Below are 15,371 nucleotides of genomic sequence, written 5' to 3'. Positions count from 1 at the left end.
TGTATATATATTTTGTAAAAAAAAAAATATTACTATACATAATTTAGAGCGAGAGCATGGATTCACGTGCCCTAAGAACATACCCCCCAAAGCCGATATGCCCCTGTGGATAACAGAAGAACTCTAACAAACTTAAGAGACCAAAAACTTTCTAAAAACAATTAAGTGTTGTACCAATCTCCAATTATACAAAAGAGGGCCAAAATCAAAAGCAAAAACCATGAGTATACAACTAGAAGCTGAAAACCAGACAAATAATTTTTCTTTTTTCACTTATTCTCGTCTATACATGATATTTCAGCATATTAATACAAGAGGAATGGCAATAAACAATGACATTCATGATAAATTCAAAATGCATCCTATGATTAGACTCTTTTCTTCACCTTGGATAATACTCCTCAGTCTTTACATGCTAATTTGTTGTGTTCCTCTATGCTGCCACAGTCCTTGCTTTTGTTCTAAAACCTGTGTTAATGCACCATCGATCTGACCGAATACCTCCTGCTTCGAAGCACTTCCATTCACCTAAAACAAAAATAATTCAGAAGAGCAGAAGCATATTGCCCTTCTAAGGTTAAGAGATGATAACTCATGCACGCACCTGGAAATAGAGGAACTATAATATGTCTCGATCAAGTAAGGGATAGAGGAGCGTACGAGGGACCATTTCATTGATGTGCTTCTTCCCTTAGCTAAAAGTATAATATCGCTCATTGAAGTTGTTTGGTACAAATTGAGAAAGAATAGCTTCTTTTCATCTCATATGAGAAAGATTCAAGAAGTTACTATTTGGATATAACAGTAAAACCTCACTTTGACACCTTGCAAAATTTAAACTAGTGGCGTGCATCTATTACACATCCTATGTGTATTATTTTTGTTGAACCAAAGCCCTGGGTATTGCATTTTACACATTCACAATTCAAAATACTTTCCCTAGCAAGGATTTTTCTTTTTTCTTTTTTTCTTTTGGGTGGTGGAGTGTTTTTTTGTTGGGGGGATGCGCTGAGGAGGTTGGACGTTTAAATCTTGCAAGGTATTGCTGTAGCTCCTCTGTCCTTTTATAGAGCATAATGATGCCAATCGGGGTGCATTCATTTGTTATATTGCATCACACACTTCCGTTCCCTTGACGATGATGTGACAAGTGTATTACTGGAAATAAGGTGAAACTTAAGACCACAAACTCTAGATACATTTAGGTCTTACTTCTTTATTCTCTACAACTAGTTTATGTACTAGCAGCTTTAGGAATTAAGACAACTAAAAACTCGAAGCGCTCCATGGTTGACATGTTAACTAACTTCTCTTTCCACAGAGCTACTTATGATGTTGCACGGTGTCAGTCAATGAGCTATTCAAGGCTATAACCAAATTTTACATATTAATAAGAAAGTTGAATAGATTCTTCAATAAGCAAGGAGATACTTGAACAGATAAAGAATTGCATCGAGAAAGAGAAGAACAAACAAGAGCATCTAGGATAAAGAAGGCGGAGAAGAAAGTGGTAGTTAAGACACTATCATGCGGCCAAGGCAATGCTTCATCAAAGAAACTGAAAGAGCTTCTCATTTATCAATCAAAAAGACAGCACAGCAATATCTGTGTAGAGGACAGCAGATTATAACCACAACAACACTAGTCACAAGCTTAGATGATTTTCTGTGCCTCACTACCAATTATGTGTCCAATAAAAATTGCAGTCTTTGGTATGATTTTCTAACCAAAGTCACTTAATGAACAGAAAGGACAGAAAGGACAGCAAGACGAGATTTATGGTATACTTGAACCAACATTTGATTACTCTTTACCGTCTCTTAGAGCAAATATAATGCATGTATAAGTGAGAATCCATATCTTATTGACGGACCCATAATACCGTTTTTCTTTTTAGGAAAATAACATCGACCCATAATACCTCAAAAATTCTCAAGCAATAAATCATTGATGTGGTTTTTATTTGCTATGTAAATTCAACAGTTTCAGAATACAGCCATTCCATTCCGCAGTTTAAGGTCAAGTAACTTTTCAAGAAGAATTTTGGCAAAAGGAGTACCTTGAGTGTGATATCTTTATACATTGAGAGAACTGCCTCCACATTTTGATGGTGAGTGTGCAAACGCAATTTAACCTGAAAAAGTAATTATAAGAGCGATCATAGAAAAACCAAGCCTATAATAATATATATTTCTGGCTTTAAAGATACATAAACTGAATCCAGAATAAGAAGAGAACATAACAAAATGGTTTAGTTGAAGAGGAAAATTGCAGAACAGCAGCAGCATTTTCAGGTCCAAACGGTCCTTTTAGGTCAAAGATTGCCTGTTGGATTTCTAATTTTTCACCTTTTTTTGGAGGGCGGTGAAGTTTGCTTGTGCTGGGTGGGGGAGGGGGTGGACTGCAGTTGTGAGGAAGAGAGAAGGAGCTGAGAAGGAGGATAACTTTATTTAAAAGGCAAACTAATGAGTCGAAAGGGAGGCAACTGTCAACTGTGAGTCAGATGAGTTTCACATGAAGGAATTTGATTCAAAAGCTTCACATCAAACCTATTGCAAATAAATACCAGGAAAGTTAAACCAAGAATGATACCGTATTTTTTATAAGTAACCAAGAAAGGTAATGTTGATTAATTCATGGACTAAACATGCCTTTTCTTCTGTGTCATCAAAGCGCTGAGTAAGCCTAGCAGCAATTTCTTCTGTCTCGGGGGGAGAATACTTCAAATGGTAAATTTTCCCCGTTACTGGATCTAGCCTACGGCCAACCACTCTCTCAACAAGAATCTCTTCAGGTACCTATACGCACAATAAAACTTGTGACAGAACGAAGGTGATTATATAGTGAAACTTCCTGGAGTTACAGTCTACTGCAAGAGAAACAAAAGAAAGGTCAAGGAATCTTAAAGTATTTAAAAGTATCTCTCTAAGTTATGTAATGGAATAATTTCCGTATGGTCTACACAAAAGAAACTTCACTAAGAGAAAAACAAAAGAACACGAGGCACATAGCAACAGCAGAACCTCACTTCCAGAAGAATAAAGAGGTCTGGTTGGAAGCCAAATTCTTTGAGTGCTTTGGCTTGAGATGAGCTCCGAGGGTATCCATCTAAAAGCCAACCCTTCTCTTGAGAATCTGGACCATTTAACCGCTCTTTGACCATCTGTACCAGAAGGAACCACTTATTACCAATCAATAAGATTGCCTGAATTAATGACAGTTTCCAACCTATAAAGCATAGTAGCATACTAAACAATAACATACTAACCAAAGCAGGCAATGCATGAAGTAAACCTACCGTCACAACTATTTCATTCGGTACCAATTTCCCTTTATCCATGTATTCCTTTGCTTGCTTCCCATTTTCGGATCCTGCAGCAATTTCTGCCCTCAGTAAATCTCCAGCAGCAATATGCACCAAACCATACTGCACACACGATGAAAACTGGATTGACGCTATTTCTTCTCACAAATGACTACATACTGAGGAATACGGAGGCTATAGGAAGCAACTAAAAGCATATTCAAGGCACCACTGTACAATTACATCCCATGATCCCAAATGACGGAAGAAATAACCACTTAACCAGCACATCGATCAAACAAATGCCAAATTATCCAAGACCCTTAAAGCATGTGAATTCAAGCAGCCTGGGCTTCCATTACAAATAAGATAGAAAAGCTTATGACATTTATGCTTTTGGTTGGGAGGCATTTTCCACCTATTGGTTAAGCCCTCAATGCACATGAGAGAACATCTCAAATTGACAGGAAATGTTGATGAGAATTCACTTTAGACACAATAAAGATACCTAAGATTAGTAACTGAATAGGCACAGGGAAAGTTATATTGGTTGAGTACACCAAGATTGTCCTTCGATAATGTAGTATGAGCCAGAGAACGAAGCTTTTCAAGCCTACTCTGGAACTGAGTGACCACTTTTGTGGTTCTATGTAGTACAATATCTAGAGAAATCCAAAAAATCTTGGAGAAAACAAGAGCTGGAGACTGTAAGCAAGATACTAGTAAAGAAGTATTTGCAAGCAATTGCCAGTGCCTAGCTGGTGCAAGATTGGTCAAGTTCAAGTACATGGTTGTCCAGTAATATGGTCTGTGCAAACGATTAGCTGGTTGAAAAAAATTATCAGGTGGTTCATGCTTGATTATTGGCTGACAAATGTTCATAAAAAAAATTAACAGGTGGTTCATGCTTGTTTATTGGCTAGATATATGCTGATAATTGTGTATTCGTTGCGGGCACTAAGATTCATCTAGCCAACCACTTTGCGAATTTTAGAGAAGATGCATTAACCAAATGAATAAAGAGAGAAACAATTCTTAGTTTGAAAATATGAAGATCACAAAACAACAAGTATTCTCATTTTAAATTGCCCATCATCTCTGCGATAAGTATTCTCGTTCTCGCCCCCAACTCATCTAGCCAACAACACCCGTACAAGAGCCTATTCACTCATGTTGAAAACATATTTAAGTAATTACAAGTGAACCTCTTTTATTAGCATATGCTTTTAGATGAAACAATCACAACATGGTTACAGTTAATGATATCATAGCAGAAGAGGTCCTGAGTTCAAGTCTCACCTTCATCCATGACCCATCATCATCATAAAGAATTTTCACATGTTTGGCACAAGAAAAATAGTTTTTCCCGCATGCGAGGAGGCGTGTTGAAAACATAACTAAGTAATTAAAAGTCTGCTCTTTCTAAAAGTTTAAGCTTTCAGATGAGACGATTACATAATTCAACAACACTAAGATTTAGAATGGTGAAATATGTGTTACGAGCGTTGAGGTTCAGAATTGATCTAGAATTGAAAAGGAAAAAAATAACCCAAAATCAAGTGATGTTACAGTCGCAGCAAAGAGAGAAAATGAGGCAGTGATCCTTGGAACATAACTCGCGATCGCATGAGGCTGGCCAAGATGGTAGTCTTATTGAACTTGGCCGAATCCCTCAATAATCTCTAATGCTACAATCGTAGGAGGGGTGTTGTGATTGTAGCACAGTGGACCTGGAAGCCATGAGTGAGGCCACAAAATTAATTATCAAAAGCCTCAAGGCTGCACTGGCAACTTCCTTAGTGTAACGACCCGGCCGGTCGTTTTGAGTATTACAACTCCGTTCCCCCATTTACTGCTCAAGTTATGCCTTACATTTGTTATGTGACTTGCCGGGGTAATTGGTTCGGGTCCGGTGAGGTTTTGGAATGATTTGGAACACTTAGTTCCAACGTTTAGAATTTAAGTTGAAAAGGTTGACCGGATGTTGACTTATGTGTAACGACCCCGGAGAATTTTTGCTAAGAAATTAAGGTTTTGTGGTGCCGAGGTAGATCAATTAGTACAAAGGTTGTAGAAATTTCTCCGCGAACCGCATAATGGCCGCAGAGTGAGGCAGGTAAGGGGCATTTTGGATGCCATTCTGCGGTCGACTATGCAACCGCAGAACTGTTCTGCGGTTCATTATGCGACCGCAGAACAGGTCTGCGGGCCGCATAGTGACCGCAAACCCAAGAAGGTTTTTCCAAGTTCTGAAGGCCAATTGTGCGGCCGATATGCGGACCGCATATCCATTCTGCGGTCGCATATGCGACCTCATATCCTGTTTGGAGCTTCATTTTTGGGTTTTTATAACCCGACCCAACTTCGATTTATAGCCCTTGAAGCTCATTTTGGAGCAAAAATCTGACATTTTTAGAGAGAAGGGGGAGTGTTCTATAGAGAGGAAGAAGCTCAAGTGCTTTGTTCATCAAGATCTTGTTCAAACTTTGAAATCCAACAAGGAAATATCACAAGATCTTCACCCAAGAAAAAAGGTTCTAACCCCTAGTCTTCAATTTCGAGTTTGGGTAAAGATGGGTGATTAAGAGTATGATTCTTATACATACACATACCAATAAGGTTTGTGGAAAGATTGTTGAGTTCAAATGGGTAAAGATTGAGTTGAAAATAGTAGAAATCTTCATAGACTTTAATTGAAGATTTGAGGGTCGAGTTGACCGTAAGAATTATGATTTGGTCAAATTCCATGGAACTGTGTATTTGAATTATTTGTTGATATCCGTACTTTCTCTACGTGTTAGAGAAAATTGAGCTGAGACTTAAAAATCATGCTTAGACATATGTTGTTATTGTTGGTATCCACTGGGGTCATTTCTGTAGTTGAATTATATGTTCAAATTGTAATTTCACACTCAAGCATGTTCATTCATTTCATATCATATCTCAGTCTCTGTTGCTATTTATTGATACATCATATTATCATTTTTTGGCTGATTTTCATGACATCTTGAGCCCGAGAGACGGGAGAGGTTGATGACTGAGTGAGGCCTAGGGCCTAATTGTGAGGATATTTATGGGATCGGGCTGCACGCCGCAGCATGTTTCATTGTTATATGCCATGATTAGCTTGATATAGCGATTGGGCTGAAGGAGCCCCTCTGGAGTCTGTACACACCCCCAGTGAGCGCAGGTACCTACTGAATGCGAGTGCCGAGTGCGAGTGCCGAGTGATGAGTGACTATGAGGAAAGAGTGATTGTGAGGTTGGAGTGAATGGGAGGACTGAGTGACTGTTACTCTGAGAAGATGCATTGATTTCATTGTTGGTGCATTTCAGCTGTCATATATGACTGTTTTGGAAAAATTTCTAAAAGACAATTTCTTCTGTTTCAATCAAAGTTGATATGAAATTATTGTGAAATTTTAAATGTTGAACTTGAGAGCATGCCTACCCTTTTATGTTGAAATTTTTTGTATTTGGATTTAGCTGTGAAGCTCGTCACTACCTTCAGTTCTCATTTATTATTGTTATTTACTGAGTTGGTTGTATTAATACTACACCCTGCACTTCGTGTGCAGATCCAGGTGATCTCGGACATAGTGGGTGTTGATTCTTTCACACAGTTGATTTTTCGGAGATTCAGAGGTAGCTCTCATGTTTCGCAAACCTTGTCTCTCCTTCCCTATCTCCTTGTTTACTGTATTTGGTCTTAGACTATTATAGACCGTGTTTTCCAGACTTGTAATGCATAGATGCTCATGTACTCAGTGACACCGAATTTTGGGAGTGTATTTATATCCAGTATTTGTGCGATTCTCTCTTAAACTTAATTATGATGTTTTCAGTATTTAAAAGATATTGTGGGCTATTAATTATGTCGGCTTGCCGAATATTGAGATAGGCGTCATCACGACGGGTGAGATTTCGAGTCGTGACACTTAGTCCGACCCCAGTCCTCTAATGATGTGGTTGTAGCCCTTGTCCGGCGATTGCTACATGCCTTTTCCAAAACCCTCCACCATAAATATCACCCAACTTCATATTTTCTCCCATCTTTCACTCTTCCAAACAGTGTTATCAAAGGCGAAAAGCGCAAAAAAGCTTTAAGGCCCGTTGGGGCTTTAAGCGCAAAGCGCAAATAAAGCGTGGGCTTTAATGAAAAAGGCATAACTGGAGGAAAAAGTAAAAATATGTATATGTTGTCCAAGACCAATAATTATAAGCATGAATAACAAATATATGGACAAAAAAATTGAAGAAAAAATAACGATAAAGTCAAATATCAATTGTTTAGTCGCATTTTCAGGATTACACTCATTGGCAAGGAAAATATGCCTTAGAGCCTTGATATGACACCGAAACGCCCGCAAAGCGAGGCGAAGCGCTGAACATATTTTGAGCCTCGCTTTAGGGCTTGAGCGTGCCTTTGCCTTAGAGCCTTGATGCGACAATGAAGCGCCCGCAAAGCGAGGCGAAGCGCTCAACATGTTTTGAGCCTCGCTTTAGGGCTTAAGCGTGCCTCTTACAACACTGCTTCCAAGCAAGAGCACGTTCCAAAACAAGGGTTTTCACCTCAAGGCCTCCTAACACAAAGGTAGACCATATTTGGTTGTTTAGGTGCTTGAAGACATAATTAAGTAAATAAAAGTGTGCTCTATCTAACAGCTTAAACTTTTAGATGTGATGGTCACACAATTCAACTAATTCCAATGCTAATTCTGACACCAACAATCATAATTTTGATTAGATTTTGCAACTCCCGATCCATACTCCAAGAACACTCAATATGGGATGTGACCACATTAAGGTAATCACTCCTTACTCATGGGTATGGTTTTAATAGCATATGGATAAATTGAATATTGTGGGATTGGTTGATGTGAGAGGGCTTAGAGCCGGAACTCACCCCATGGCCATGTTTGAGGATTGGGTTGGCCTAAGGCAAAAACCCCATGGGCTAAATTTACCCTCTTTTACATAACTAGAGTGAAATTGACCCTATTATGATGCTAATGATGTAGATCAATCATTGCGGGCATGTTCTTGATCTTGTAGCCCTATTGTCACTAAGCTAACTAAAGGTATGCATGTTTAATATTTGATAGAATGCATGAAAGACTATCTGAAATTGTTAACTATGAATTTGTGGATGTGGCGATAAGCTCGTGCAACTAACACCATTTTGAAATGTTGTGTATGACTGATGCTTATGAAATTCTAGAATTTTGTATAATATATTCAAGTGTTTCTAAAGCATGTTTTACGATGAATACGAGGACAAAATTAGTTCTTGCTTTGATTCAAATACTAAGAATAATCATGCCCATTATGTCAAGGTAATATAAAATGTTGATATTATCAAAGTTTGATAATATTTATGTTGAGGCCCATATGAGCCATTTCACAACGACTATGATGAAATATATTTTTTGTTGTTATGACTATGATGAATATTTTGGAATGATGCTTTTGATATTTGCGTGTATACTCGCAACCAAAGTTCTGTGGTGTTATCCCTAAACCACACGTGCAAGTGTGGGTAATTGCAGCTTGTGGCGCGCCCTCAAAGTGTAATGGCACATAGGTAGGTGTGCCATCATCCCTAATCTCTTTTGTGTCATACAATAGGGAGTTGGGACGTCCTTCCCTAGCCAATCGGATGGTTACTAATCTGATGTCGTGATATGCACACGACCCTAAGTATAAAAATGTTACGATAACGATGTTTTATGACTCTCGTGAGCTATGATTGTGTTAAAAGGCCTACAGGCACAAGTTATGTTTCAAATAAGCTTTCATATGATCCTTATTAGATAATTAAGTTTTCATATGATCTCTACATGTTTATGACTTGAAAATGGATATTGCATATGATATGTTTAAGTTTTCTAAGTTATGACATTTGATACAAGTGCAAATTTTCTCAAAGGACTTGTCTCAACTTTTAGAGGTTGTCTGTGAGACTTGCTACTCCATTCATAGTTTCGGTGGTGAGCCCATCCTAGACCGGTGGCGGCCTCTATTGACATTTTCTTCCTTTAATCATTTGTTAGGTGACGACCCATTTCTATTTTGTACAATGAACTCTTTAGAAGTTCTATACTCCCTATGGATAGATATGCATGCTTATGAGATAGAGTTTGAACAACGCCCCTCGTCAAAGCTTATTTGGGCTATGCGATGCCATTGGGCCCTTTTTGGGTGTCATTCATATTTTTTAATATAGATGTTCTGATGTTACGGGAACAACCGATGCCCATTTTTACATATGCGTGATGCACGGGGATGTCTGGATCCCCGATATATGTTTGTGGTTTGTTGATTTGTCAGGATTAAGGATTTGCTCGACGAGTGTCAGGCTCATCGAGTGCCAGTCACCGGCCCCTCTAGTTTTGGATCGTGACACTTACTTTATTTGCAAATTCGAAGTTTGTTTCACATGTCTTCCGAAAGAAATTGAACTTCAAACTTGGAATGATTACTTCAAGTCATAATAGTGGTATGAAGGTGCATAGGTGAATTTTAACTGCAGAATTATTTCCTAACTTTCAGTCACAAATCTTTAGCTTTCACTAACATGTTTTTCCAAAAAGCTATTAGATCTATTGAAACCCAAGTTCAACTTAAGCAAGTTCACAGTCAAATTCAATTTCAGAGTAATCTTTCTCTCTTTTTTTCAGCTTCAGCTCAAATTTGTCCAAATGCATACTACAAATCCTAGACAAACTCATTAGGAAAAGAAAAATCAAAACTTTTACACAAAGAATAGAACTAGTACCTTGTCGGTAATGAGCTCGCATTGTGTTCCTTTCCCAGAAGCAGGAGCACCAGATATCATTATCCTCAAAGGCTCTGCCTTTTGAGCACATCCCAAAACCTAAATTTTAGAAATCAAGATTCAAATCATAACTCAAAATTAGCTGAAATAATCAAAAGGGTATGCAATTCAAAGCTCGAAATACCAGGAAACTGGCACCGTTGGGAGGCGGAACTCTCCGGCAATGAGTTCTGAAAAGGGTTTGACGTGAGTGAAGGGAAGAAGATTTAGAAAATGACAAGTGGGAGGAAGTAAAGGGTAGGTGAGAAAGGTAAGAAGGGACTAATGAAGAGAAGGAATGCTTTTGGGGGTCGGAGTTTGAGGAGATTGGTGTGAAGCTGAGAGAGGAGCAAGAAGCCATGGCTGCTGCTCTCTGCTGTCCCTTTCTCTATCTCCTCTTGTGCCTGGTTAGGTGAATTTATTTATATGTTTTTGTTGTAATTTTGTGGGAATTGTTTCCTTATTTTCTTTTTTAAAATATGGATATATAAGATGTATATTTAGATATTGTTAATGGGTTAACATTCTAGGAATTAGATAAACTAATAAAATAACAAAAATGCCATTTCCTAAAGCTCTTCTGCCGAAGACTTTTAAGGAAGTCAAGATTAAAAATAAAAATAAAAAATTATGCAAGTTTATCTTACGTAAAATTAGACACTTATTTTATATAATATCTCATATAACTCCTTTTTAGTCTAATGAAACAAATTAATTATGAATAAAAGTATATTCCTAAATAATGATATTATTATTTAATTTCCATATTATAATTCCAAGGTTATAATACCAATATAACTTGAACACATACAAAACAACCTCTAATGCATAAGGTTGTGGATTGGATTGGGTAAAGGGGAAACAATGATATGAGCCTCGGAGAGTCATTTTATAACTATATACTTATTATTATCCCTAAAAACTAAGGGGTCGTTTGGTTTGGTATGAGATATAAGGTGGGATAATGTGTAGGATGAAATTTATACCTTGTTTGGTTGGATGTTATACCGCCAACCAAACAAGTTATAAATTTAATCCCAGACTTAATCCAGGATATCCCATCTTATCTACTTTATCTCATCAAATGTGAGATTATTTTATCCCATCTTTCATGTAGTATAAAATAGTACTGGGATTATAATCTCAAAATTATAATCTCTGGATAATTTAGTCCGCGTACCAAATGATCATGAGTACAAAAATATACTGCTAAGAAATATGATGAAATGAATAAGATAGCTTGCTCAATCAAATGTCTCTAGTTCAAACTTTAGATAGAAAAAATTCAAATAAGAAACACAATAATTTATTGGAAGTAAAAACTTTAGAAAAAATCAATTTTTTTAAGGAAAAGTTGCCTTTGATTTTACATCTGTTATATTATTGACCCTAAAGAAATAAAGTAGAAAAAAACACAACTATTTCATTGAATAAAGTGTGACGAGGAATTCAAACAAGTTGGCCTTTTGTTAAGTGTTAACCGACATTTGAAAGGAGAAGAAGAACCGCTAGGACCGGAGCCCCGACAATGGCGAGAAACGCAAGACAACTACCATTACCGGCGACCACCGGAACAACAACAATAACCCTAACCCTAAACAACTCATCAGAATCCTCCTCCTCATCATCGTCTGAACAGCAGCAGCATACAACAGAAACCCTAACTCTGAAATTGAAGCCGAAGAAGAAGAGCGTTTCATGGAAGCCAGGTACAGTGGATAACGAATTCCTCAACAAGAAGAGCTCTAAGATTTGCTGTATATTTCACAAGGAAAAGCCTTTTGATGAGGATGACAGCGATGACGATGAAAATAAAAATCAATCAAATAAGAAGGTTCACCATTGTTGTAAATTGGAGGATCACGGTGAATCCAGTACCAGCAATTGCTAAGATAATTAATCGGCTTTGGATTTCCTGTACGTATAATTTGAAAATTTCAAATGTTACCGAAATTTTTATTTGACTGAATTCTAATTCAATGTTAAGGTTCTGTTGTGCGTATATTTTCTCTTATCGTATCCTTTTTTTTTTTTTTTTTTTAAAAGTTGGCTGGAAAAAAAAAGATGGTATAAAGGATAATTTCTTCATTTGGGCTGAGTTTAAATGTATTTTTCAGTATAAGGTTTATATGGGGTGAAGAAGGTATATCTAAAATCATAGGGAAGGAAGTTGTCTCAGGACCTACCGTTTCTAGGGAGCCATGCAGACTAAGCAAAAAATAAGGCTCATCAGAAGACAAAGATCTATATAGACGATACATATTAGTAAAGGAGAGTTAGATGTTAGCACTTCTACTCTGGGTCTTATGCTTTGTATAAGTTGTTTAGCCTTTAAAAGATTTTATACGTTTACAGAACTTCTAATACTTTCTATTTGTATTTGCATAATATTGACTTGAGATGATCTAAATAGAGTAACATTAATTTGTATTTGCATGAGATGATTTAAATGGAGTTACATGGTCAGTGAGGATTACCTCAACTTGTTTGGGATTGAGGCATAGTTGTTGTTGTTTATATGGATACAAGATCTTATTTGATTGTTTGAAATATTTAGGATTGGTTAGATGATTATCTTTTTGGGAAAAATTATAATTCTCAGGAAAAGGAAAAATGGTGAGTAGGACATATGTAAGTATAGAAAAAATTTCTTATGAAATGAAGAAGAAAACAAAGTCCTTTGAAGACTACTTCTCCAATTGGGTTGATTGGAAATGTTTTTTTCCCAGTGTAGAAATTTGGGATTTTGAGGGATCTGATTGAGACTTAGGTTTTGATGGATATGAAGAATTTATGTTCTTGGGTTAGTGATATTCCTACTCAATTCAGTTTGTAATGTTCCGTTTTTTAACAAGATTTTGGGCCGTGAAGCGGAAAACTTCCGCACTACATAATTGGGGAGATTCTAAGGGCAAAAGGAAGGCAGACTAATGTGGTAGAATGTAGTTGAGAATTTGAAAGTAGATTATTTATCTATCACAGGGGGGGCACCCTTAATCAAACAGCCCCTTAGAGTTTTGGAATTTTTGAGCTCTTGGTGGCTTGGTGCAACTTGAAATATGAACAGTGATGTAAATGTTTTTGTGGACTTTATGGATTCCCAGATGTGCACTGGGTTGTTGTTATGGATTCCCAGATGTAGGAACACAGTAAATATTTGCTAACATATTTAACCTTCTTGTGTGATCACTGAAGCATCTAGTTATTAAGATAGGGTGGGTAGTCCGCTTCCGATTCACTTGTATAATTGGCCTAGAGAACGAAAGCTTTGCTATTGGTTTGTGAAGAGTTTTCTGATTACATCCTTTAGATTAAAAGGTTCTGGAATCAGAATCTGCTTATTCGTCAAAAGTAGTTTAATAGTTTTGTTTGGTAATGCTGATCCTTCTGAAGGCTGCTGCATAGAATAGTTGATATTGGTCCAACAATCTTTTATGTGCTTGCGTTGGGACCGTTTTCCCCTCTATGCCCTTCCAGAATGTTGTTAGAGATTTCAAAACATTTCTTCTGTTATGGAATTAAAAATAGGAAAAAAAAACATTTCTTCTGTTATGGAATTAAAAATAGGAAAAAAAAAACATTTCTCTGGCATGGTACTTTTGAACTAAGCATCGCCAACTTGGTTGTTAGGAAGTGAAGGTGGTATTAGATCAGGTAGATTCTTTGCAGTGGCTGCATGAGTCCGCAGGTAAATATACTGTGACATCAAGTTAAAAGAAGCTAGTTGGAGGCAAATTGACAATAGGCTCTGAAAGTTAGCGAAAACACCCCCTACAGTATCACCAATCAAAAAGAAAAAAAAAGTAACACACCCACTCAGTATCCTCTTTTGGCTGGATTGCTTTAAATGGGGCTTGTCTTACACAAGAAACTTGATAAAGCGAGGCTTTGTCTTGTACTATATGTGCTGCGTATGTATAATGGACGTGGAGACTTGTTTTCATGTGTTCCCTTTTATGGTGGCCTAGGAATTACTGGATTTGATTCTGAACTTATTCAACATCATATGGGCTAGTCCTGGAAGATTAAATGAGACTTCTGTGTATCTGGCAGGGAAAAATCAAGAACTGCAGAATGCTTTGAAGTCATTTGCTCAAATACATCATTTGGGTTCTTTGGGGATAGAAACAGAGGATGTTCTGAAGGAAAAAGAGTTGCAATATCGATCACCTCTGAGATATAGTTTTTTCCCCCTCTTATCTTAATAGTGTGAAAATGCAGTTGAAATTGACATAGATCACATGAGAATGTATCAATTCCCTGCATAGTTGAGCAGGAATCTCTTTTGTACTTGCACATGTTTTGGTGCTGTAACATATCAAAGGCATCTGGGCGTATCCTACATGAATTAAATGATGCTTACTGACATTGAGAAGCTTATAAGGAGGGGAAAAATGCCTTACCAAGTTTATTCTGCTTTAGCAGTGGACACCTACTGCCTTCTTAGATAGCTTCCACCTCATCCCATTGTGTTTCATATTGAAGTATGGTTTGAATAATTTGCTTAGAATTTTGTCTACCCGTTGGCTTTTATGAAACAATGTCTGCCTAAGAGTGCAATTTCTATCAGTTTCTGCTCAAACGAAAAGCTACCGTGTGTGTTGTAAGTGGATTCTCATGAATATATTCTGAAACCCACACTCTGAATGCAGTGACATTTATGTGTTGAAGTTATAGGTAGATAAGTAAGCAAAGTTAAATGGTGTCACTCTTTTATTGTAGTGTGTGTTGCCTCCTACAACAGGTCATGAAAATGCAATCCGAGTTATTGAGGCAGTATTGCAATTAAATTAGAAGGCTGTAAGCTCTGTCTTCTCTTGCCAACTTGATGAGGGAGGTGCTGGGAAGACCTTTTTTCCCAAATTGAGATTGGGATTCTGAATTTTAGTCTTAGATTTGACACTAGTAGGGATTGCACCTGGTTAATGATCTCATCAAGCATCAATAGTTTTTCCAGACATCTATTTAAGAAACCTACAAACTTACCATATCAAAATTTTATATATTTTTCTCTTAAAAATAACAGACTTCTTGATAAACTCGTAGCGATAACAGAAGCTAATAATTGTATCTCTAAAACTTGATATAGCATTGCATCAAATTCTTCTTGCTTCTAGAAAAGAAAGCACTGAGTGGGCAAACACGTAAAATTATTTAAAAATTAAAACAGGTATAAACTAAAGATCAGACCAAACCAATAAAAATTAGGTTTTTTAATCTAGGTTTTTCTCGGGTTTTTTCCAGTCTTCA

The 15,371-nt window shown here is 37.1% G+C and overlaps 1 protein-coding gene and 1 non-coding gene across 2 annotated transcripts; one reads left to right on the top strand and one right to left on the bottom strand.

Moving 5' to 3' along the window:
- Positions 1-240: 240 nt before the first annotated feature.
- Positions 241-10,578, bottom strand: LOC107805684 (adenylate kinase, chloroplastic). The gene is made up of 7 exons (XM_016629757.2): positions 10,267-10,578; positions 10,083-10,181; positions 3,299-3,427; positions 3,029-3,163; positions 2,652-2,798; positions 2,060-2,134; positions 241-528 (listed from the first exon to the last, which is right to left on the bottom strand). The coding sequence occupies exons 1-7, from the start codon at positions 10,480-10,482 to the stop codon at positions 409-411; spliced, it is 921 nt and encodes a 306-aa protein (XP_016485243.1). The 5' UTR covers positions 10,483-10,578; the 3' UTR covers positions 241-408.
- A 964-nt stretch (positions 10,579-11,542) lies between these two features.
- On the top strand, positions 11,543-14,640 carry LOC107805686 (uncharacterized). The gene is made up of 2 exons (XR_012709009.1): positions 11,543-12,038; positions 14,175-14,640. It is a non-coding gene; the product is annotated as an uncharacterized LOC107805686 (transcript).
- The last annotated feature ends 731 nt before the right edge of the window (positions 14,641-15,371 follow it).

Source organism: Nicotiana tabacum, chromosome 4, assembly GCF_000715075.1.
Source record: "Nicotiana tabacum cultivar K326 chromosome 4, ASM71507v2, whole genome shotgun sequence".
NCBI classification, from domain to species: Eukaryota; Viridiplantae; Streptophyta; class Magnoliopsida; order Solanales; family Solanaceae; genus Nicotiana; species Nicotiana tabacum.
This window is presented reverse-complemented; position numbering and strand designations above follow the sequence as displayed.